The sequence below is a fragment of the Varanus komodoensis genome, unplaced genomic scaffold, assembly GCF_004798865.1.
Source record: "Varanus komodoensis strain SLA01 unplaced genomic scaffold, ASM479886v1 scaffold2, whole genome shotgun sequence".
NCBI lineage: Eukaryota > Metazoa > Chordata > Lepidosauria > Squamata > Varanidae > Varanus > Varanus komodoensis.
The window spans coordinates 49,398,540-49,422,425 of record NW_025335568.1 but is presented as its reverse complement, the minus strand read 5'-3'; the positions used below and the strand labels follow the sequence as shown (position 1 = coordinate 49,422,425).

Genomic DNA, 23,886 nt, shown 5'->3' with positions numbered 1-23,886 from the left:
TCCCACTGCACACTGCTGTATATTTATTTATTTCCCTATTTGCCCTCCTGCCCCCTGAGATCAGCAACAGAAGCCCTCCTCTGGGAACCCTCTGTGAAAGATGTTAGGAGACAGAGTACCCGGAGGGCCTTCTCTGTGGTGGCGCCCTGTCTATGGAATGCATTCCCCAGAGAGGTCTGCCTGGCGCCATCATTATATGTTTTTTGGCGCCAGGTTAAGACCTTTTTATTTAATTAATATTTTAATATTGAAGTTTATTATTGTATGTTATTAATTGCAGCCAGAGTGGGTTGTCAATTTATTTATGCTGTTAGCCATCCAAAGACATTAGTAATTGGACGGCCTACAAATTTTATAGATGAAAGAAAGAAAGACAGACAGACAGACAGACAGACAGTATTTTGAAGTATACATTTATAAAAAGGCCCAGTGACATTTTTATAAGACGAGGTGGACTAGCTGGATGGCAGAAGCTTCCAGCAACTGCTGGCATGGAAGGGGATAGAATCAAAGAATGGTTCGACATAAGCACTTTTCACAGGGTGACAAAACTATCAGAAGTCAACCCTGCCTGAAAAACTCGCAAATGTCTACTAAGGTTATCACAAACTTTTGATGTTGCTAATACAAGGGAAACTGCTATCTTATTTAAAATTTGTTCTTACACTCCCACATAAATAGTGTGCTTGGGTGAACAAGGAAAGATTTTAAACAATATAGAATTAGTTTGTGGAAACCCATTTGGATGATCACTGATTTTCCAAAAAGCATAATTCATTCTTCTGACTCCAAATATAACTTCAGGAAGAAGCCACATACCTTTTAATTAACAGTTAGTCCTACTGTGTGTGTGTGGATTCACGTCCTAATTTTCCATGGTGGCTACTGTTATGAACATACAGCTATGCAGTGGCTCTTGGATATTCCTCATGGAGAAATCCTTCTGAGAACTAGTGGATTCCTTTATTAGCCATTGCCACATGTGGGAATTGTGTTAAAAGACATATTTGAAACATGACAATGAAACCAAATGCATGCTACCAGCACATGGCAGAATAGGTACAACAATTCCTACTCCATCCCACACAAAATAATTTCCTACAAACACATAGTTATGATGGATTACTGAGCCTTAGTGGTGAAGTGGACCTGGCTGAAAATTCAGTGGAAGAATATCTGTTGCCTACAATGTTTGATGTCAAGACATTTGATAAACACACTATCTGTTACTATTAGTTACTATCAGTATTGGTCTATATAGGGATTCTTCTTTACATCAGTATCATACTGAATTCCCTTTTACAACACTTACACTCCTGCAGGAGATGATTACTTTGAAAAACAACTAGTTTTTAATTGATTAGACTATGTTTGGCACCCTTTTGCAGAAATGATAAAACAGACAAAAAGATTACATACCATTTTCATCAGGTTTCAGATCTAATAAGTCATCTATTACTCCTAAAAAAGCAAGGTAGGGAAATCATTATTAGAAGACACTTCTGTAGATTTCATACTTAATATTGTTAGGACACAGTCTCATATATGTACGCTTAGCTGGGAGAAGTCTCACTGGACTTTTTGGGGTTTACTTGGTGAGTACACATGCATAGAATTGTACCACACTTATAGGAAACATACCTGAATTTTCTCTGTGGTTGAGGTTCTCCCCAAAAGTACTGAGGATGTCCTTACTATCGTCTGCTGCAATCAAAACATTTTCTAGGTCAAATCAAATCCAGCAAAGACACTTAGAGCTTTAGACATGAGTCTCAAGTTTTTCTGGTCTGATTTCTTGTATTATTAGGATGTTCAGTTTAATGTGAATCAATCCCAGATTATTTGATGTCCCAAAGTGGACTTAGGGGAAACCCACAGGGCTATTCCATCCCTCCTGCAACTCCCCCCACATCTGGAGGGTCCCCCAAGAGCAAAATTGCAAGGTAAGGGAGAAATTCTTCCACTCTCAATTCTCTTAACAGAAGTAGTTCTGTCAGTAGAAGAACTTGATGGGATTCCACCCTTAGTGTATCATCACCTCAGAAGAGACATAGGCCAAAGTCCAAATATCCTTGGCTCAGCTTTAATTTCTCTAGTTTGGCCATCCTCTCAATTGACCTAATTAGCACAAGATGGCAAGTTGCGCAATGAAGAACACAGCGTCAGAAAGCGAGTGTGGGCCAGCTTCCTATTATTGCTACCTCTGGATCAAATCACACTTTAGTCTTGAAAATTCATCTGATGAACTTCAGGGCTGTCCTCAATCTTAGCAGCAGTGTGATTTATTTATTTTATTTCTATACTGCCCAATATTCAAAACTGACTGGACAGTGCACAAATCAGCATTTGTCCATCTGGAGATTAAGGTACTTCTTTTCAACTCAGGGAAAGGGTATTATTTCATGAAATGCCAATCTTGTACGTGCCTGGAAGGTTTATCAATTCCAAAAATGACTGTATTCCTCTACAGTTAATTATCTATTTATTAGAGAGTCTAAGCTGAATGAAAATGTTGTGATGTTCAGGCAGATGGATTAGGCACCTGCCTGGAATATGTTAGAACTCAATGAGGTCCAGTTCCACTCTTACACCTAAGTGAGCTTATCTGCTCTGAAAGGACACACAGGATAAGCAGGGAAGGTGCATCTGGGGAAACACAGCAGTGTTGTAGTGCAGTTGCCTGGCATTGATCTCCATCTCTATTTTCTGGAAGATGGTGAGGCAGAAAGGCACCTCCGGCCTAGCAGCAGCCACATCACAGGGCTGTGCTCCTTTCGCTGCAAAAGCCAGGATGATAGAGGTCACCAGAAAGAGGCAGAGCAAGTGTCCTCTCTCTGCAATATGTATCACTCAAGGCAGTTTTATACTTGGTGAATCTAATCTCAGATCTCCATTCTTAATTGATTTTGTGTGCTTTACACTTCTAGAGTGAGCATGAAGACAACCTGATTAAGACAATGTGATATGCTCTAAAGTAGCTTGCAAGGACAAAATGTTCACACGGCATCTATTTAGATGAGGGAGAAAGGTGAAGTTGGAAAGGCGTAATGAGCAACAATACCTGAGTCAGCTGATTCCTTGGTGAGGTTTTCATCATCTAATGAAATCAACCTTATATTGTGAAAAGAAAAATAAGAAAATAGTTTATGGTATGTTCTACTATAATTGCGGAGAATCATGTCATATGGTTATTGTTTCCTCCCATTTTCAGTTTTGTGGACCAAATCAAGACACCTTGAAATTTCAAATATGTTGCTAGTTGGTTCTTTCTTGAAACAAAACAACACACATGCACACACAAACACATGTGTATCTTAGTGTAAGATCTTACTCAGTGTAGGATCTGTGAATTAGTGGCATCTAATAACCCCACATTTCATCCTCAGTGCATGAGTTACAATTTCTAGCTCCAGCAAATTCATCCTGGGGCACATGTTGTGCATGTTAGCATCACAGTAGCAGCACATTACAAATAACTGTTCACACAGTGTTTCTCTAGTGAAATATCTGTTTCTGCCCTGAGTGTCACTAAATGGTGGAGTGGAATCTGATGTCCTTAGTAGAAGGAATTGGGCAATGGAAACAATAGGCCATCAGAGTTGTAACATGATACCTGTGTTATTGCATTGTATAAATTGCTATTTATCTGTGTGTGTCTGTCCCCTGTTTTATTAGTTTATTGCAGAATTTCACTGCATTGTATTTTATGGGTTATGCTTGGGGATTATTTTATAGTTGGCAATACGTGTTTCTAAATAATAGACAATAAACTTCACCATGCAGGCAAACGGCTGCTGACTAGACAGCAACATCTTTATGAGCCTCCAACAGAATGATCTGCATAGGTCTTCTGCAACTTGGTGCCCTCCAGCAGATTTGGACTACACCTCCCAGCATTCCTGGCCACTGGCCATGCTGGCTGGGGCTGATAGAAGCTGAAGTCCTAAGCATCTGGAGAATACCAGGGAAAGCTGATCTTTATCTCTACAGAGTGTACCATTCCATTGCTGAAAGTAACGGCTGTCTCACTCCCTAAATCAACTCTGGATATCCTCTGATAGAGCCTCTTCCTTCATTAACTAGTGCTTGGCAGTATAAGGTAGTAATTACCAGTGAACCACTGGATAAGCTATTGCTGATCATAAATTGTAATGCAATGCTGGCTTGGTTAAAGTATTGCATGCTAGCATTTTAGGCAGTAAAGCCAGAGTCATGGGAGGAATGCTATGTGTGAATATAGAAAGACAGAAACAGGGCGAGTCAGAAGGGGCCTCCCAGGCCCCTTCTAGTCTGACCCCCGTGGGCTTCACCCACCTCCTGTGGAAGCCTATCCCATGCTATGTGCTGCCCAGGCAGCAAAGTTGGGTGGTTCGTGAATCTCTCCTGAATCTTTCTGAAACAGACTGGTGGCAAGGACAGTTTGGGGTGCCAGGCAAAATGAAAACCTTATCATCTCTACCACTGCCTTCGTGACCTTACTTCGGTGTAGTTCCATTCTATCTCATCTCCCAACTAAGACAAAGCAGCATTTGTGATGCTCCTGATGAGACACTTTAGGGATTCAGAACCCAATTTTTGGCTTTTCATCCACATATTTAAAGAGACTGGGATTATTCCATTTGCTGTTTGGAGGAAAAGAGGGTCTCCTTTCCCTGACCTTGTGTAGAGCAAGCAGCAGAACACTGAATAAGCAGCAGGACTGGTTACATGGCAACTGATGTACTGGCTTGGCAGGGCTCACCGCTATTACTATGCCTGCTGTCACTCGGCGATCTTATCTGGACCACAAGCCCAGTTCTGAGGACAGATCAACAATAGCAACACAAACCCAGTCGGGTTACAGAAATCTTTAGCAAGAGGTTCTCAAGCAAAGCAAAACAGAAGAGAGGAGAAAGGGGGGAAAATAAAAAGGGCAGCCCCAGGAACAAATCTGTTTAGGAGATCTTTCCATTTTTGCTTGAGAAAAGGTAAGAGCTCAACCGCATTAAATCTTGAGCCACTTTACAATTCAGGCTCAAAAGGATGCTGGCCCTGGTCAACTTGGCTATGTACTCTTTTTTTGGCATTCTGCCCTTGTCTGATGAAGGCTCTGCATCCATGGCTGTATCCTTTCTGCAGCCATTCAGTAATGCTCTTGCACAGCTAATGAAGTCAATTCTATGAATGACGTTTTCTACATAGGCAAGTCCTGACCTGCTTCTATTGGCACCGAACAAGTGAAGAGATGCAAATGGCCATGTAAGAATCCCAACCAACATGCTATTTCAGGTCTCTGTACATGTGCAAGCTTAGAATGGCTTTTAAAAAAATTTAGATCTGCCTGTTGCTTTTTTCAAGTTTTTCTAGGAACAAAAAACATTCCTCTGGGATTTGTAGGGTAAAAAAAGGTAACCAAAGCAGATCCAATGATCGTACTGAAAGCTGTTCTCCAACACATTAACATCTGGTCTTCCCATCCAAAACAACAGCTGGCAATAGGATTCCAGCAATGCACGTCTCCTCATCTCTTCCTGAGTGTTTCCAGAGAAGAGGGATCTCTTTCTCCCTTTTGCTTTATGTCCTGATCAGCCAGACTACCAAAGAGTAAGATACAGCCTATCTGTATAGTAACTAAAATCTCACTCATCTCTGTTCTCAGGATATACTCTTACAGATGACTTGCTGGTTTACTGGATCACTTGCCAAGTCCTGTATAGATTACACAAGCTAATCAGTGCTCAAAGTGAGTAATGGATGGGTTCCAGCTCCTGTGTGTAAGTGGAAAGCTGAGGCAGGGAAACAAGGCATGGAGGGGGAAGAGGCGTATTTGTCCCCTCTAATCTACTTAAAATGTTGATTGCTTCAGTGATCCACAAAATACCAGTGAAGAAAAGCAAAATGAACAAGTGAGACAGCAGCATTCAGACTCACCCCAAGTACAGCATACAAGGTAATGTAATTTCTTACATAATGCAATGCAATGCAATGCAATTTCCTATGCAGAGAAACATCTATGGAGAAACAATGCAACCAAAGCTGGAAGGCAAAACATAGTGTGCCTTTGCATGCTAGCAGCCTATTTGTCAGCTGTTTTCTTCTGTGAAGAAGAAAGATATAGGAAAGGAAGAGAGAGGCAATTAAAGAGGCAAAAAGGTTGCGGAGTGGAGTGGGACAAGGAAGGTCCTTCCATTTGGCCCAGCCATGGTTTAAGGTAACAGGAGAATTCCTGGCTCAGTGGAAATTTACAAATGTGGCTCTCAGGGAAACTTCTACCTCTTCTTATGTACTGTTCATCACTTCTGTTTTGGATGCTCATACGACTTTGCCGTTAACAGGGAAAATCCATTCTTGACAGTTCATGATCTTTTAGTCCAAATGCAAGGTTCTGCACATTGATTTCCTGAGTAGCGCTTGGTATCAGCTGAAAAACGAAGCTAGAAAATACTGACTCAAGTTCTGCACATTGACTCTCAGATAATCAGCAGCCTGCTTGTTTACTGCATTTACTGCAAAGCTAAATTGACTCTGAAAGCCACTGCTGGCCAGTGTTATTTTATTCCAACAGATGCATAATGTATGACTTACTGGCTCTGCTGCTCATCTCCCAATTTGGTGTTCTCTAGCTGCAGTTCTGCCTCCTTTTCTTCACTCTCCATCAGTTTATTTACAGGTTCTTGTAAGCTCTAGGTCATCCGCCAATACATACACAAAAAAGAGCATGCAAAGTCAATAAGGAACCCTGAAAAACGTCCATGTTGTGACTTACTAAAGTTGCATAAAGCAGAAGCCTCACACAGCTGGAAGCTACTTCAATGTAAATAGGAAGAAAAGAGAATTCCTAAAGCAAAGAGGTCAGCAGATAAAAATTCCCTGAGTAACAACTGCAGAGGAAACAGAATGGGAAAAAAGGCAGATCATGCTATACATTTTCTTTTACTGTCACAGCAATTTGCAAGTGGGCTGTGATCTCTAATTTTCATTATTATTTATTGGTTTAGTGCAGTTCTAATCTGCCCAATAACTCTAGGCAGATGTCACCAGCTGCCACATGTTCTTCCAAAATACTGTAATGCACACGTAACCGGTTCTGGTCCTACTGAAGGAATTGAAGGACGTCTCTTAAGAAGCCACCACGTCTTTTCCTTGAGCTACTCCAGTGTGTGACGATCAGATCACAACGGTGCTTTGTTGTCTGCAATGGCTCTCTGTCCATTTCCAAGCCCAATTCAAAGGCTAACAACACTTTTAACACTTCTAATGGCTTGGGTCAAGGGTCCCCAAAAGATTGCAATAGTCCGTGCCATACCTGCACACTGAACTCTTCAGAGGACCTGCTCTGTGTGCCTTCATTACGTGAAGCAGTTGGCTGGCTATCAAAAAGGGGGCCAAGTCAGCAGTGGTACCCTTTTGCAGAATGCCTTCCCCAAAAGGCCTATTTTAGGGTAATTTTGGCACAACTTAAAAAAAAAAAACCTCTGTCTCAATGCTCTGAACTACTGTATGCAGTATATATTTGTTAGACTTTGGTTTTATTCGGTCTGGAAATTGTTGTGGCTCAGATTGTTTTCCTTCCTTGATATTATACTTTTAATTTATTTTACGCTGAAAGCCTTCCAGAGAAAAAAATATTATTGGGCAGTAAATAACATAATACAATTAATGTGTGTATTAAAAATAAATTAAACATAATAAATCATGCTTTGCTGCAACAGAATAACACAGGTACCATTTTGGAAGTGCCTCTGTGTAACATTTGGGGTTTATAAAACCAAGCAGAAAGCAATGCTGAAGAAAGCTTCACACTGTTAACCTTACTGTTATGCTCCAAGTACAGTAAGAACCTAGCAGTTCCTGAAGTGGTCAAAAATAAGCAGAATCACTGGTTTCCGGACCTGTGAGCGAAGCTCTGTTGACCAGACCCACTCAGAAAATGAGTATTTCTGCTCAAGTCCAGGATTCCTTGTGGAAGTGCCAATGCCCGGTAATCCCAAATATGCAAAGGAACCAGTAGAGATAGAGCTGCAGTGTTGGATACTGTGCCTAATGTTTTATTTTTCAGCTGTCTAAAAATGTGTTTTTTGTTTTCTGTTTACAGAACCGACTTCTATGTTTAGGTTCATCTGCTGCTCCGCATTCTCCATTCTCACACAAGGGAAATGGGCAGCACTCTTTAACGAAAGGTTTCTTCTAATAGCACTTTTATAATGCTGGTTTAATTGTTGTGATCCTGCCATGTAGGAAGAAAAATGTTTTCTGCAAGGACAAGTCATGATTAGTATAAACAAGCATTCTTCTTCTGACTTTATCTACCGATCTTATGAAATATTAGAGTATAAACAAAGTGGAGCACAATCAGGTTTTCTTCATGCATTCTCACATTATCTGCTACATGGTTTTTAATTTCAGACATGGTGCCAAGTGGAAAATATTCCCTCTTATCTAACTTAGCTCCCGTGTGCCTCCAGAGCTAAGCAGACGGATTCACTAGTGGAGGCGTTGCGAAGTTCTGCCAATATAATTTTGATCTTTCTTTAGCGGAAAACATCTGTTTGTACTTATGTTACCTTTGGCAATTTTAGGCACTTTTATTTAACAAATATGCAGTTTCATTTTTCTCCATCACAATACGTTTTTCTATAAATATTTACATGGATCAGAAGCCCAGGAGATGCATCTATTCCCCAAACAGGTAAATGTTCAAAAGCTGCAGTGCCAAAATTCCTATTAAAGAGCAGAATCTACATTTAAGCTTCAAAGTTAGATTGAATTATCACACAGGACTGGTTTTTAACAATGTATTTATGAATTTATGCTTCACTCTTGTAAATAACTTCTACCCCAGACACTTGAAGAGGCTGAGAAATTCCAGCAGCTTTATGGGCTTGGTAATTCTTTTACTTTATGCACTGTATGACTACTAGGGTAAGTTCAGATGGCTAGTAAATAAATGGCTTGCAAGTTGTAGTCATTTCCAGCCACTTACAAGACCTTGGCTCTGAAAACAATATAAACTAATAATTTTTAAAATATATATTCTGTTCTCAGATGGGTTCACAATGGTCTCCATCCATGGTCTCCATCCATGAAACTGACCAGGTCCATCTACACCTGTTTAGCTTCAGCAATGCTGAACTGTCAAGTGCTTGCAAACCAGGGACTGCTACCCATCACTCCTCCTCCAGAACAGGATTATAAAGAAGCAACTGTATTACAGGAGGATTTGAGATGCACAGAAATCTTCAGGTAACAGCCATGATTACAACAGAAGTATTGTTTATCTACTGTATAACAAGAAGTCAAACGAGCCAAACACAGCCATGTTCAAGATTTTGCTTTCAGAGTTTCTTAGCAGCTTTAGTTCCAGCAGTGTCCAGCCAAACCAGTTTTAGAAGTGAAGAAAAAGCTTGAGCTAGTTCTCAACCTCTGTAAACTGGAACCTGGGTGCGGCACCCAGTTACAAACACTCTGATTCCAGTTCAGACTTCGTAGTTCACAGTGGAACAGCCTCATGCAAAAGGAACCCCTGGATCAAGGTGCCTGATTACTTATTACCTGGAGGAAGCCATGGCTACAACACATGCCCTGACTATATACTATGTAATTATTGCTTCTTTTGCTGCCACATTTTTCCTAAATAGCATCAGGTGCATTTGTTGTGCAGTCATCCTGCCATGCAGGAAGAGAAATGATTTCTGCAAGGGCAAGTTACGATTAGTATAAACAAGTACTGTTATTTTCTTCTTACGTTATCCACCAATCTTATGAAATGTTAAGATAGCAGATCTCCAGAGTCTCTCACCACAACACCACACTGGCTGTCAACAGTGGCAGCATGTGGGTGTCTATTGATAAGATGTATCTACTGCAAAATGTGCCTCCTTTATGGCAATCTTAACAGAAGAGAGTTGTTCCATGTGTGCTGAAGAGCTCTGCACAGTAATGGGACAAGTTTTCATACGTTAAAAGGGCCCTGCGACTCTCTCGTCTGGCATTTGCATCACAGCAAGAGCATCCCATTGGGAGCCCACATGGATGGGCAGTGGTTTTCCACGGTTTTGAACAGGGATTTCCCCTGACCTACCTGGGACCTTTCATAGTCTAATACTCTTAAGCATCCATCCAAACCCTGGGCTTTCTGAAGGTAAACAAGGACTTTCTGCCATCATTCCAATTTTGCATCTGAAAGGAGGTTTCAATGAAATGAATGCCTGTGCTATGTTAAAATTCAGTTAATCTGAAAAAGCGCTACTGCAGCTATACTTTTTTTTTTATTATTATTATAAACTTTAAGCCGCCTTAGTCAGGGGCACACAATGTTTTGGGATTCTTGTGCCTGTGGAAGGAATTCAGGAGTGAACACTAAAGCCCTCGGTGTGTGTGTTGGGAGGGGAGGTAGCATGCAGCCCCCAGGCTGCAGTGTGTACATCATGGATTCATTTATTTAAAACTCTTGTAAACTGTCCCATTACCCAAGTCTTGGGACAGTTTAACAATACAAAATGCAATTTAAAAAACCCCACAGTGTCCTAAAATTTAACTAATAATAAAACCCCAATTAAAACAGGTCTTAAAACATTGGGAAAATAAAAAGATAAATTTAACTGAAAATGTATGTACCTATCTGATTGCAGAAATAAAAGGGACTCCTCAACTAAATGAAAAAGTACCCAGCAAGCTCACAATGCAAGAGAGCGGGCTTTCTGCATTAAGAAGTTAATACAGTACAAGAACTAAGGCTGGAATTAAACAGATTTTAAATGCCAAACAGCAAATTAAAATGAGTAAGCTAAACAATTTTAGTAGAATTCTGCTAGGATGTTGTATGATTTTCTTTTTTTCTTTCTGCCATTGAAAAGAAGAACAAGACCCTCATAAATAAAAAAAAAATCAAAATTGAATAATAGGAAGGATATGACTTCTGGTGAAAATTATTGGAAAATGCAGAGCACATGAAAGCAGTTTTGAAAAATCAGATAGGCATTGGTGATGTAATCATAAAGGCAATAATTTATCTCCAAGGTTTGTATCTGCCACTGTGTCTAATCAACCTGCGTTAAAACTAGAAATTGACTTCTACCAGTTTCTTGCAAGCATATACAGCAACCATATAATGCAATTTGCAAAGAAACAGATGCCAGATAAAACCCCTAAAATCCCATTTGTCTTTTTTTTTTTTTTTTTTGGTGAGAAATGCTGAGGCCCACTGCAGAGCCAGCCCTCTCATGAAGCAGAATGAAGTGCTTCCTTCAAGCAGCACGTTGGCAGGGATGGAAGGCGGCGGCGGCGGCCCATCCACTGCTGCCCTGCAGTCCCACCTGCACTGTGGCCGGGGGTCTCAGAGCAGCTGCCACTTCGCAGCCGGCCCACTGCTTCCTTTGCCCCACTTATATTAGCTGTTGAGCTGGGTCCTCCTGCACGCCAGCTGCCCAGCTCTTGAGAGAAGCAGAGTGCCAGCTGATGAAAGGGGGGGGGGGGCTTGCTCCTCTTTTGCTCATCGCTCAGGACTTGCTGAACGTGGTTGTCCCAGTCTCTTTCTCCTCCTTCCCGTCCATGATCCGACATGCTGGAGGGGAGGATCTCTCTCCTACAGCCTGTCCTGGATCGGAAGAAGCAACCTGACAGCAAGAAACAGGTTGTGTACTAGGGCTTAGGAGTGAGTTCAGAAATAGTCAGATCTTCAGGCATAATTCATTTCATCCCCCACTTTTCAGCTCTCATTTTTGCTTTTGAAAGGATAGCCCAGTTCTTCTGTGTATGCACCCATGAAAAGGTTCCCTGAAGGTTTTGTCCTCTTTCTGTACTAAAATGGTTCCTTTTCTCCTGTCCTCCTTTTCTCAGAAGAGTGTGGATTTTCTTTTTTTTTCTCAGTGTGGTGACACACTGTAAAGGAAGTGGGTTGTTTTTTTTTTAAAGAAGGAACCTGGCCAAGGTTCAAGTAGCCCAAATCTGGGTGGGGTGGGTGCAAGGTCCTGGATTTCCAGATGGCGGGCAAAAGAGAAGCATGCTGGATGTAAAAACAAAACAGAGAGTGGGGTGAGAGGCAGGATTGAAAAAGGGAGGTTTACAGCTGCTGCCAGCGAGGTCTGCCAGCAATCTGCGATTCTCTCGCTCCTGCTGCAACCTGGAGTGTGTGTGTGTCAGTTGTGTGTACAGCCTTCCCACCTCTCCTAGCTTCGGCTGCTACCTTTGCTGTCTGACACTCCCCCTGGATTACTGAGGGAAGCTTGATCCAGCTGAAAGAACTTGGTAATGCTGATGGAAAACTCTATGTGGCCTGAGAGACAAAAGATCACTATCTGCCCAGCCTCTCCACCCTTCCCTCTTCCTTAAAGCACTAACCTGCCAGATAAGACTGCCTGCCAGTGAAGTCCTAGCAGAATGACAATCATTTGTGCATCTCTAATGCCTCTGCTTACAAAGTTTTTGTCACATGGTGCTGTTTGCTTGGGAATGTGGTCCTTTGTACACTGAATCAGAGTAAGTTCAATTTACTTTCAAGTAAGGATGACTGAATTAGCCACTCTATGCAATAAGCCCCAACAAACGAAGTAGGACTTACTTCCATGGAATGCATATAAGTCTGGGCAAGAAGAAAGTACACCGAGCTTCTTGGAATAAAACATTTGCAGAGACATACATGCACTGAACCACGAGCTAAGAAGAATGTAGCACATGACTTGGGGTTACCTGATCATGTGTCCTTTCTTTCTCTTTCCACCAGGATTTAGAACAGTGGAGGAAATTAACCTCCACAACAGCACCCGAAGTTGTAACAGCAGCTGTCTTGTCAGCCACACTGAATGGCAGTCCGTTCCCATGCACTGCTTCTGCCAATCTGCTGAGGGGAGCCAGTCTGCTGCAAATGTGGGAGGCGGGAGAAGAAGAGGACAGCCGGATCTCTCAGGAGTTAGCTAACGTGCCACACAGAGGGAGGAAGACCAGCCAACTGGGCACCTTCGCTTGTAAGTGGGAAGGGGGCACCTTTGCTTCTGGTTTTCTTCTATCCTGTTCTGGTGTGATGATGCCAATATTACTATAATTTTAGTTCAGTGTGGTCCATGCACACTGCACTTCACAGTTTGACTTAAACAAAATGCAAGGTCCTTGCCCTGAGGAAGGAGGAAATAGTATTTTTTTTTTTCAGTGTATTTTTATTCCCATGGCTTGGGGTCCAAGGCAGGCCAAATCCAGTTTCTGAGCTTGAAGGTTTGCAGCCCTGGACTAAAAACTTCATGGGTTTAACAAAGAGAGGAAAAACTGAAAGAACGGAGGCAGCAAGGGGCACCTGGTGGCAGTTTTTGCAACTGAAAACGGGGAGAAAGCAAGTGTGCAGACAGAAAAAAAGACCTATAACTCCTTACCTACAACCCTTACTTACACTCTAAGGGAGAAACAAAATTATCTTTCAGGAAATGAAAAAAGTTGAATATAAAATAGTGGTATATTAATACTGACCACTGTGAAAAAGACTGGCACCTTGGAGCCCTGCCACAAGAGCAATGAATTGGGTTGCTGTGATTTATCTGTGTCTCCATTTCCTTCCTCCTCTATCTGAACCCCCATTTGTCCCTGTCCTCTTCTCCTGCTACCACTTGGGCCAATATTGATTAAAAGAAATATACCATTTTAATTGTACAACATGAAAGGTGTGTCATTTTTTCTTTCATATATTTTTCCACGTTCAAAATGCTAATCCTTAAAACAAAAAAGGCAAGAGGAATTTAGTGTTCTCAAGAACTTGGTAACATCATGCAAAATCATCTTTCGCTCAACAGAATTTTTGGGCTTGTTTGTCTATTAAGATAGTCTCTCAAATGCAAATTCAGCGATCAGGAAACACAGCTGCAATTATAGTACTTCCACAACATACCCTGAAGTAAAGAAAACAAATTTTATCAGATTGTTCATTACCAGAGTTTGGTCTTTTAAAAAACCTTCCTAAAACAATGTACTGTTTCCACATATAATCCCAAGAGCAGAGAATCTCTTTCTGGAGGCAAGCCTTTAGAACACATTCATAAAAACACTGGGTTCATAATGATACTGTTAACTAAAGCAGAACACTGAAACTAAACTTACTGATCATAAAAAGGCCTACAGCTCACCAGGCTGAATTCAGATGCTGTAAATCACACACACTTGCTTAATTTAGATTCTTGCAATATGGTCTATGGAAGTAATTATGCATCACAACTAGAAACATGGTTGCTTTGCACTAAGAGGAGAGGGGAATGCATTCCAAAAGCTGGATTTTTATAAGCTCTCTTTTGATAGTAGAGAAGAAAATCGCATATACTTTTGCAGAACAGGCATAAATTACATTAATATCAGTATGGTGTAGATGCTATAAGCCTGGGTAGTTGAGATCTAAATACAAAAATCTCCTTAGCAATGAAATTCAGGGTGAAGCTGGAAGCGCTGGACAACATCTTAAATCAATTCTTCCAAGAGTAGACTTTAAGTTCCATAACTAAATGCACACACTTGCTGCAACGGACTTGGAACTCCGTTCCTGCTATTAGATATTTTAAAAAGCATCTGGGGGTTTCCAGATGGAATTGGAATTTCAAGTGGAAAAATGGTTGGAAGAGAAAAATTTAAACAGCTGCTCCTCTTGCTATTCCCCCTCTTCAGTCTGAAGCTTCCTATTTTGCAGCTACTTTTCAACAGACAGACAGACAGACAGACAGACAGACAGACAGGAGAAAGAGCTGACTGGCCCAGTTCAGGTTTCAGAATCCATCATTTGTAAATCTAAGTGTGAGTGTCCAGCTTGAATACTTCTGCTTTGCCTCTTGTCTCACTTTCCAAATGTGGCATTTCATGGCTGGTTTCAATTAATCCAGAATTCCCTGTTTTGCCCAAACTAGGTACCTCTGGCTTATCTGAAGCTGGGGAAGGAACAGCGATGCCTGCCTACTCTGCAGATTGAGGTCGCAATGAAAATCCTCTGGGCACCTGCTATCATGTGAACAAGTATAGCTGATGCCATTTCTGAATGACCCATTGAGCATCCTGTTTACTTTGACCCAGAAATTGGATGCACCGATAACAAGCTAGAAATGACTAGTGGTGAATGTGAGTGGCAAAGTGGTGTAGGCTGCAGACAAGTCATCAGTATAAAATGGGGCATTTGACAGTGTCAAGCGACTGAGCCCAAGTTAGGTAAGGCGGCAATCCTTTGTTTGCTTAGACAGAAACCGCCCCCCCAACCCTCCCCCATGTAGCCTGAAGTGCCTGATCCTGCCTAATCTTGGAAGCTAAGCAGGGTCAGGCCTGGGCAGAAATGGGATGGGTGACTTGAGTGTATGATTCTATGATTATTGCTGTCAACTGCCTAGAGAGCTTTGGCTATGGGCAGTATAAAAATGTAATAATAATAATAATGTGTTTTTTGTATGACTTTTTTTTTGTCTAAACCTACATAGGGTTGTACTCTGTTTGACCTGGGTAACAGATATTTTAGTAGTGAAAGTCTTATCATATCAAAATCACTCTTGAAGAAGCTGTTTAAAGAAAATATTGATGTGTTCTTTATATCCCTCTTTCCAATATTATTATGTAATAGTTGTCCTATTCAGGTTAGCACTTCAAGAGCTTAAAATTTACTGGGATAAGCAGGCTTGGGTCCAGCCATAGACTACCTCTGAAATTCATTGCCACCATAAAATGAAATTCTTCACGTGGCCAGCTCTTATAACACAATGGTAATGTATGTATGGTTGTTTCACGAGTAGCATGCATCTTTCAGATATTTCAGGACTGGAAGTCCACAAGTGTGAAAATTATGCCAAAAGAGTAACAGCAACATTTGTAAACTACGGCTACTGATTACATCTTCGAAGTGTAGTGATGTTCTACAATCAGGATTCTTGGTCTCCCTCTGTCATTCATCCAACTCACTGTACACAGACAGCTATAGATTCCTTACCTTCAACATTGTGAATTCATATGGCTGATAACCCTTGAAACTTTCATGGATAGCTGCCATGGTATGAGATGTTTTTTCCCAAAAATGAAGAAGGGTTGTCTGTAACAGAAAGAAATTTCTGAATGCGTAATTCACATCCTAACAAATATCTAAGATGGCTAAGAAAACTGGATGGCACCACCATGCAAAGCTACAAGGCTATTATTACTAAACAGAAATCCTGCATTTCATGGACTTTCTTTTTTGATACCTGGTATGTTGTCAGCACATGAGAGAGAAGATTGCATCTACTTGCTCCAAGAAGATCCACTTTCTGACAGACATCTGTTTTCAGTTTGTCAAAGTTGAGTTTTGCATGTCGGACTTGTGCTTGGACCTATTGATAATAAGAACTCCTTGAGAAAACACTCACACTTTAGCCTGTCTCTCATTTCCAAAGGACTGTTCAATTATAATTTGTACCTATACATGACTAGTATAAGGCATTCGTGTCACTATTTGTTCTGTTTACTTAATTTATAGGCCACCCTTCAATTTGTTAGTTCTCAGAGATGTTTCCAGGAAGAAGTACTGGGGAACAAATATTATTCATCAAAGGTAAGAAAACACTGCAGCACCAAGCAACTCCCTCTCTTGCTCTCATTCTTTTATGCTCAAAAAGACAGACTGCATGCATACCAGTCAAAACACTTCATTGTTTCTCCTGTGCCAGGGAAACACTGCATAGCACCACAGCTGTTAAACACTTAGGTGCTGTCTCTCAAACACCTGCCAATAAGGGAAAGTTACAATAAATGACCGGACTGCAAAATCAGTTAACATTGTCTCATTTCAGTTAGTTTTCTTGTTGCAGTTTTGTGGTGGGTGAGGCACTGGACTAGATTTGGGGATAACCTGAGGGTAGGCTCCCTGCTCTGCAGAAGGGGGATTCCCATTTGGGGCTATAACTTCAAGGTCCAACAAGAGGTCTACCATACTCACCCCACAACAGGGCACAGGAAGGGGTTCAAAGAGTGGTCTGTGTCACAGTAGGTCCAAAATTCCTGCCACCTTCCATTTAATTCATCCCAGCATGGGGATGGGTGATGGTTCCAACTAGCAGTTGAGTTGCCCAGTGCCGTAACTTATTAAAACTATAAACACATAGTGTTGTGGCCAATTTTAACCTACTCTTCTTTGAGTCTCCTGTCTTGCTTCCAATCTCCCATGCCTTTCCCGTGATGCCATAATGCTGGGCACAATCCACCACTGCAGCAGTAGCTTTGGTCCCATGGCAATCCTCCTACTCACACCAGATGCACTGTTCTGGAGGGCCAGACATTGTCTGCATAGGTAAGGACCACCCAACTTGCCCTGCATAGGGAAGTTCTTTCATTAAGGCATTCCAGTCCTGTTTCTTAGGTGACACACCCTCTCTTAGACTGCATTCAGTTCAACAGAACTAATTCTGATACATTGCCCAGGAACCTCATCTAAGCAGCTTTCCTCCTGTAGACACTCCTGGGCTTTGGTGATCTTGATATTGGGCCTGGAGTGGTCAAACCATCACTCCCAACAGTCTTGCCAATATGAAAATCTATGCTAGTTCCTGTCCCTTTCTTCTTTCTTCCAAAAAAAAAAAAAAAAAAAAACCCTCTGGCATAACGGTACTTAGTGTGTTAAGAGGACCTGCTGCCTGCTCCCATAATGTCTGTTCCCCTTCCTCATACTGTCTTCACTTTTTACATACACTATAGCTATCTCTTCGCCAAGTAAGAACCAATTCATACTTTTTAACTTGGGCAAAAGTGATTCCTTGTTTAAAGGAGCACAACCCATGTGTAACCCACTGCATGAACTGAGCATGAAAATCCAATGGTAGGGTTTCCTCCATAACCCAGGTAACAACAGCGATTGGGGTGGGGGAGAGCAGACATAATTCTACACTGATCATTATTACAGGAACACCCATGTATTTTACCATTTCAATTTGGATGCATGAAGTTTCCTTAAAATGCAAATGTATGATTCAGCTATAACCTCCATGTCCTTTAAAAGAACTTAGTTACATGCAATTTTATCAACCACTGTGGACTTAAAAATGCACTAGGAGGTAGAGCACCCCCCCCAGTCTGTGTAAGCAATCCATCCTACTCCCATCCCCTGTAAGAATGCACAAGAATCTGTGCCCTACGATTTCATTTTCAAAATGGATTGCCTAAACGTGTGAGTGATTTAATAACTGTAAAACAAACAGGCAAACAAAACAAATATGCTCCATCCACGTTTCATGCATCTCAGGATTCGTTACTCAGACAGCTTAGTAAGTATCAGCCTTGCGCATTTTGAACAGGCATTAACCGTAGAAGCACTTTTGAGTATTTGTCTGAGTGAAGAACATGATCAAATCAACGTGCTCTAATCCAGAACCCTATCTCACAACATACGGCCATAGCCACCCAAATGCTCATTTGAGCAAGCTTAGTTTATTATTGTTAGAATTGCTATTTCTTAAGAGAAGCCGCTTGGCCTATGTAATGGCACTATTTTCTCTTTTAAGGGTAATCTGTGGATAATTTATAAACAGGAAAAGGATGAACAACATTAGATCTGCTTGACCCAATATGTAACCTAAGACCATATGCTTTTTGTGTCAATACCGATTATTACAATACGTCGTGCACTGCTGTGCTACCAACTGCTACACGTTTTGTTCTGCCAAGGCAAAAGGAGAGCGCATATCAAGTGGCATTAAAATGGAAAGATCCAATTCTGCACTCAGGAGATACAGCAAGTTTCCTTACGCCTCCAATCTGGCAACACGGGATATTAAGGTCAGGATTCAGAACAGTATATCAGAAGGAGCCGGTTCCCGAAAAACCTTGCATTGACAGAAAACAAGCAGCAGCAGTACGGATAATGAGAATGAGAGCTAGTTGTTCAACGGTTGGTCTGGGATCCAGGAATTCCAGGTTCTGGTCCCCACTGAGCCACAAAGCGTTGTGTCAGTTACTGGCTCTCAGCCTAACCTACTTCACAGGGTTGTAGTGGGGAGAAGCATGTAAGCCACCTTGAGTTCCTTGAAGGAAAAAGGATGGGAATAAACCCATAAATTTTGAAATAGAGCTCATTTAAGCACAATGCTGAAGTGACATGGTAGATTTAGTAACCAGTTATATCTGCACTTCTTCCCTCTTTCTCTTCTGATTCTTGTCTGTGCACTTCCTTTTCTAATTCTGAAATCCAGATAGATAATTTCCAGTCTTGAGCTTTAGAAAGGTTTAGAGCATCACTGTATTCAAAAGACACTCATATGATCAGAATATTTTGCCACCGTGTAGCTCTTATCTCACTTTGATAGCAACTTCCATTTCTAATGGAGGAACCATTAAATAAATGCATAATTTAAAGTATTTTGGTATCACATTTTTATTTTTTATTCATTAGATTTATATCCCACCCTTACTCTTTTTTAAAGAACTCAAAGCAGCTTACAACATTCTCCTCCTGCTCTTAATCTCATTCCCACAACAACCACCTTGCGAAGTAGGTTGGGCTGGCAGTCTGTGACTGGCCCATAGTGGCCCACCTGGCTGAGGGGGGACTAGAACTCCAATCCCCTGTGACCCAGTCCTGTACTCTTAACCACTGGACCACACTGGCCCTCTTATAAGTTTTCCATGCCAACCCAAAATCTGACAAGGCTTCATGGCACTCTCTATAAAATACTTCTGCTCAGACTTTGCAACAGAGAGGAAAAACCCTGGTGTAAAGTGAAACTAGCTAAGAATCTACTACATTTCTATAATGTGCACAGGTAATAGGCCAGCTGCAGAACGGTGATAAAAATGAATCACAGCTGGATCAGTTTGGGGAAAGAGATGAGTCAAGAAAGAAGACATGAATGGAACAGTAAACAGGAAGGAAATGCAGCCGCTGGGCAGAATTTCTTTTTTTAGAAGAGAATGCCACTTTCACATTTGGACTGTGTTGGGATCATACATAATGTGGTCCATCTGCTTGATTTTTGCTGTATAAATTAATCTTAAACATAGACATAGTTTGCTTTTCATTTCTTTTCCTCTCCTCAGGAATTGACACAAATATTGACTGAATTAGTGGAAAAACATGCAGCTGCCGGGCTGGCAGGACAGTTATACCTTCAGATTTTAACTGTTCTCATCTTTCCCCACTAAAAGAAAGTGAAACCTGAGCAGGGTAATAGAAAGCAGAGTCTAAATGGTACGGCCACAAAAGAGCTCCTGAAACTACACAAGTCTTTTGCAAACTACTCACAATCAAGTTAGAGGGAGATTGAAACAATTATTGCTCCATTAAACTGTAGCCTGGAAACACAGAATTTTTAATCTTTAATAATTTTAGCTTGAATATAATTGACTGTGTGTGCGCACGTTTCTACACTTGGCAAAACAAGATCCTGTTGTATATGAAAAGCTGAGGTTAAGCCTGGAGTAGACATACTACCTAAAGTAACACATAGCAAATAATGCTGCATGGGTGGGGATGGTGAACAACTGAAAGATGTTGGAAACGCTGAACAGAGGAAAACGCAGTTCATGTTGGCCAGTGATTTGTTATCTGAGACTGGTCTGGAGCTATATTTTATAACCAGTGTTGCATCTGTTCTCCCAGTGCAGAAGGAAAAATAATCTGCTTCTGCCACTACCTGCCACAGAGACTGGGTTCAGAGGACGCACTGCACCTTTCCTCCACATGGGCTATGCTTGAGTGCAAACCAGGGTTAGGGAACATGCGGTCCTCTGGATGTTGTTGGAGAACTTCTGACCCTCCGTAAGTTCCCCTGGCGGCTGTCGCCAGGGCAGCCAATGACTGGGTCATGATAATTATACATTCCTGGAGTTGTAAAGCAACAACATCTGGAGGGCTGCAAGTTTCCCCACCCCTGGTGTAAACAATCCCATGTCCTCTTCCTTGAGAGCAAACGCTAAGGAACACAGCAGGCATTGTCTTTGCATAAACACATATAGGATCAGGTTGGTTCCCTCAAATCACTGCTCGGTGTTACCCAATTCTGAGAGTAAAAAGATCAAGTCAGAGTCCACTGCAGCTCCATAATACCAGCTCGTCTGCCATTATGCAGCAACAGCACACACAACCACAGTCCACAGTGTAAAGCCCTGATTCATAAGCCCTACAAAAATGGACCAGCAGCTGGGAAGGAACGTACTTCTACCCAAAAATATGAAGAGGGTACTAACAGACCACCACCCATCTTCTGCACAGGGGCCTACATGTGTGTGCATGTGTGGGAACGTGTACGCGCATATAAAAGTTAACACTGTACGGAGATCATGAGTACTTCTGTTGGTGTCACGCACATCCTCCTGGTAGTACATTTCCACCCAATCTGATGATATATAGGTAGGGCTGAGATCTAGGTCAGGGTAACTTTGTGAGTGAACTCGTGTACATTCAAGCAACACACAGCAAAGTTGTGTGACCAGCATTGGTCATTCTGGAACCTCCTGGCCAATGTAGCTCATTTCACAATAGAAGCTGTCACTTCCAATTGCAGTATGTTGTTCGTTGTTGTTTAGTCACAAAGTAATGCCTGACCCATCATGACCCCATGGACTACATTCCTCCAGGCTCTCCTGTCTTCCACCATCCCTCTGAGTCCACTTAAACCCGCACCCACTGCCCCAGTGACCCCATCCAGCCACCTCATTCTCTGCCGTCCCCTTCTTCTTTTGCCGTCAATTGTTCCCAACATTAGGCTCTTCTCCAGGGAGTCCTTCCTTCTCATTAGGTAGCCAAAGTATTTGAGTTTCATCTTCAGCATCTGAGCTTCTAAAGAGCAGTTGGGGTTGATTTCCTTTAAGATTGACTGATTCGATCTCTTTGCAGTCCAAGGGGCTCTCAGGAACCTTCTCCAGCACAATTGCAACATACAGGAGAGCAACTTGAGAGAGCCCAAGTGCCTCGATTGCGGTGTGTTTGTGCTACCAAGTGCGCAACCAGGACAGGCAGGGATATAATAATATGGGAGAGACTGGCTGTCCTCTGATTGCGCTACTAGTAAGAAAAAGGGAGGAGAAATGTCTCCATGTGTGCCTGTGTGTGGTGCTGCCAGTTTAAAGCAGAGGTGCTTTCCTGTCCAGCCATAATAAATGCCTCATTTGCAGACCCTGCCAAGCCACTTCTATCCTTCTTCAGAACTCTGATGCTATTTATGGAAAAAGTCTACCACCGTGGCTGGAAAGATGGGAGGCAGGGGGAAGAGGGGCCTGGAATGTGCTTTTATTTGGTTTTATGGAAGGACTCTCTGAGTTCAGCCCTATATTAGCAATGGATGCCCATGAGTTAGATAAAGGACATAGAACATGGCTACTGAGAAGGATTTTCCAATTATATACTATGCTTGCCAGGGAAGGGGGAGCACTAATTATTTTCTAAGGGGGGCAGGTTTGCAATGGTTATGCCATGTGCCCCCTATGGCTGCACCTTTTATTGAAGGGCACACTGCATGAGCTGTAGCTCTTCAGCAGTAGGAAAAATCACTCTGCATATGCTCAGAAGCATGTCTAGCTCAAGACTCCACATGCTCCTTATCTACTCCAAGACTCAACACCAATACAAGAGAGCAGTTTTCAGAGTTCATTATTGGTGAATTGTCACCAGCACAAAGGAAGCCCTGGGAATGGCAACTTTTGCGTGTCTTGGGGGGCATTCACTGTACGTAAGCCATCAGTGTGTATGAGGTTAACAGTTGGCTACTTCTCAGTATTCAAATGCTCCATATTTAAAGGATGTGTATCAGAATATCTAGAAGATGTGTATTGCTAGGCTCAGCCACAGGTCCTGTATGGGTGGATTCCCTGTTTTATGCTCTAACAACCAGAGTTTCATGATGTGTTCTTAAATTGTGGGTATTTATTACTTTACCAAAGAGATAACATGGAGCCATCTCTCGGGGAAGAATTCCCACCCCATAACTACCAGTCCTTGCTAGAGAATGTTTCACACATTAAGAACTCTTCCTACGCACCTTTCTGCTGAAGTAACCTGCATTTTGTTTAGAGAGACTCAATTCCAAATAAAAATACATAGGGTGGTTGTCTTCACCTTCAACCAAAGTAACCTTGCCTAGCATCTTCATATAAAGAGGACAAGGAAGCTGATAGTCCTTCAGCAGATGGAATTCTGCAGTGCCAGTGGGTGGTATAATCAGAGTTTTTGGATTGCATGTTCCTAGGTTGCATGAAAGCTTGTCACTACAAATAATCTAAACATTGGTTTGTTAATGGGTTCATATGTATGTGTGATATATTTTCACACTTGTTGAAATCAAGCGGAAATTTGTTAAAATCCAAGCTTTATGAGTGTATGTGTGATTGATATAATAAGCAATCAATGCCAAGGTCAAATACTTTTAATATGCCTATAAATATAGAAGGCACAAAGCCCTTGACAAATAATACAAATGGTTTCTACAACAGACTCTTCTATTACATGCATAGAGGCAAGAGGAAGTATGTGGCCTCCTAGGAACTCAATAGGAACAGAAATCAATGAGCAAGTTGTTTTGCTTATATACTGAGATTGGCCTTTTATATTATTACAAAGATCATCTCACAATTTACATATTACTCACAGTCAAAGAAAGATGAGTAACATTTGTATTAATATTTATTCTGAGGGAGGGAAAAATGATCATATATCTTTTAACTGTATTAGTTATTGAATTCCAGGGTTCTTCATTAGGTTGTTTTTAATCTACAGTTCAATATGAATTTTCCCATTAGTTACAAGAGTCCACTGGAAAAAAAGTTGATATAAAACAAGAAAGTCATACCTCATTTCCATAACTAATATCCATTGAGATAAGGGTAGGGCTTTGATGTCATCAGTCTTAAGCCAACTGTATCTTGGTTTAATAAACCATGATATGACAAGGCTTTTCTGCTTCATTCTTCCCTTCTCACAAAACAGTAAATAATCAAAGAAGTCTTCAA

At 41.5% G+C, this 23,886-nt stretch overlaps 1 protein-coding gene across 6 annotated transcripts in view; it reads right to left on the bottom strand.

The window, feature by feature from the left end:
* ICA1 (islet cell autoantigen 1) overlaps positions 1-23,886 on the bottom strand; it is a 69,092-nt gene that overhangs the window by 11,025 nt on the left and 34,181 nt on the right. For 4 of the 6 annotated variants that reach the window (XM_044428850.1, XM_044428854.1, XM_044428851.1 and 1 more), the window contains exons 7-12: positions 16,161-16,286; positions 15,911-16,009; positions 6,565-6,662; positions 3,062-3,111; positions 1,642-1,704; positions 1,420-1,461 (exon numbers count right to left, since the gene is read on the bottom strand). In XM_044428850.1, coding sequence (XP_044284785.1) covers positions 1,420-1,461; positions 1,642-1,704; positions 3,062-3,111; positions 6,565-6,662; positions 15,911-16,009; positions 16,161-16,286 — 478 coding nt within the window. Of the gene's footprint in view, positions 1-1,419; positions 1,462-1,641; positions 1,705-3,061; positions 3,112-6,564; positions 6,663-13,889; positions 13,918-15,910; positions 16,010-16,160; positions 16,287-23,886 lie in introns of those variants that run through there. The other 2 variants (XM_044428853.1, XM_044428855.1) reach the window with 2 other exon arrangements.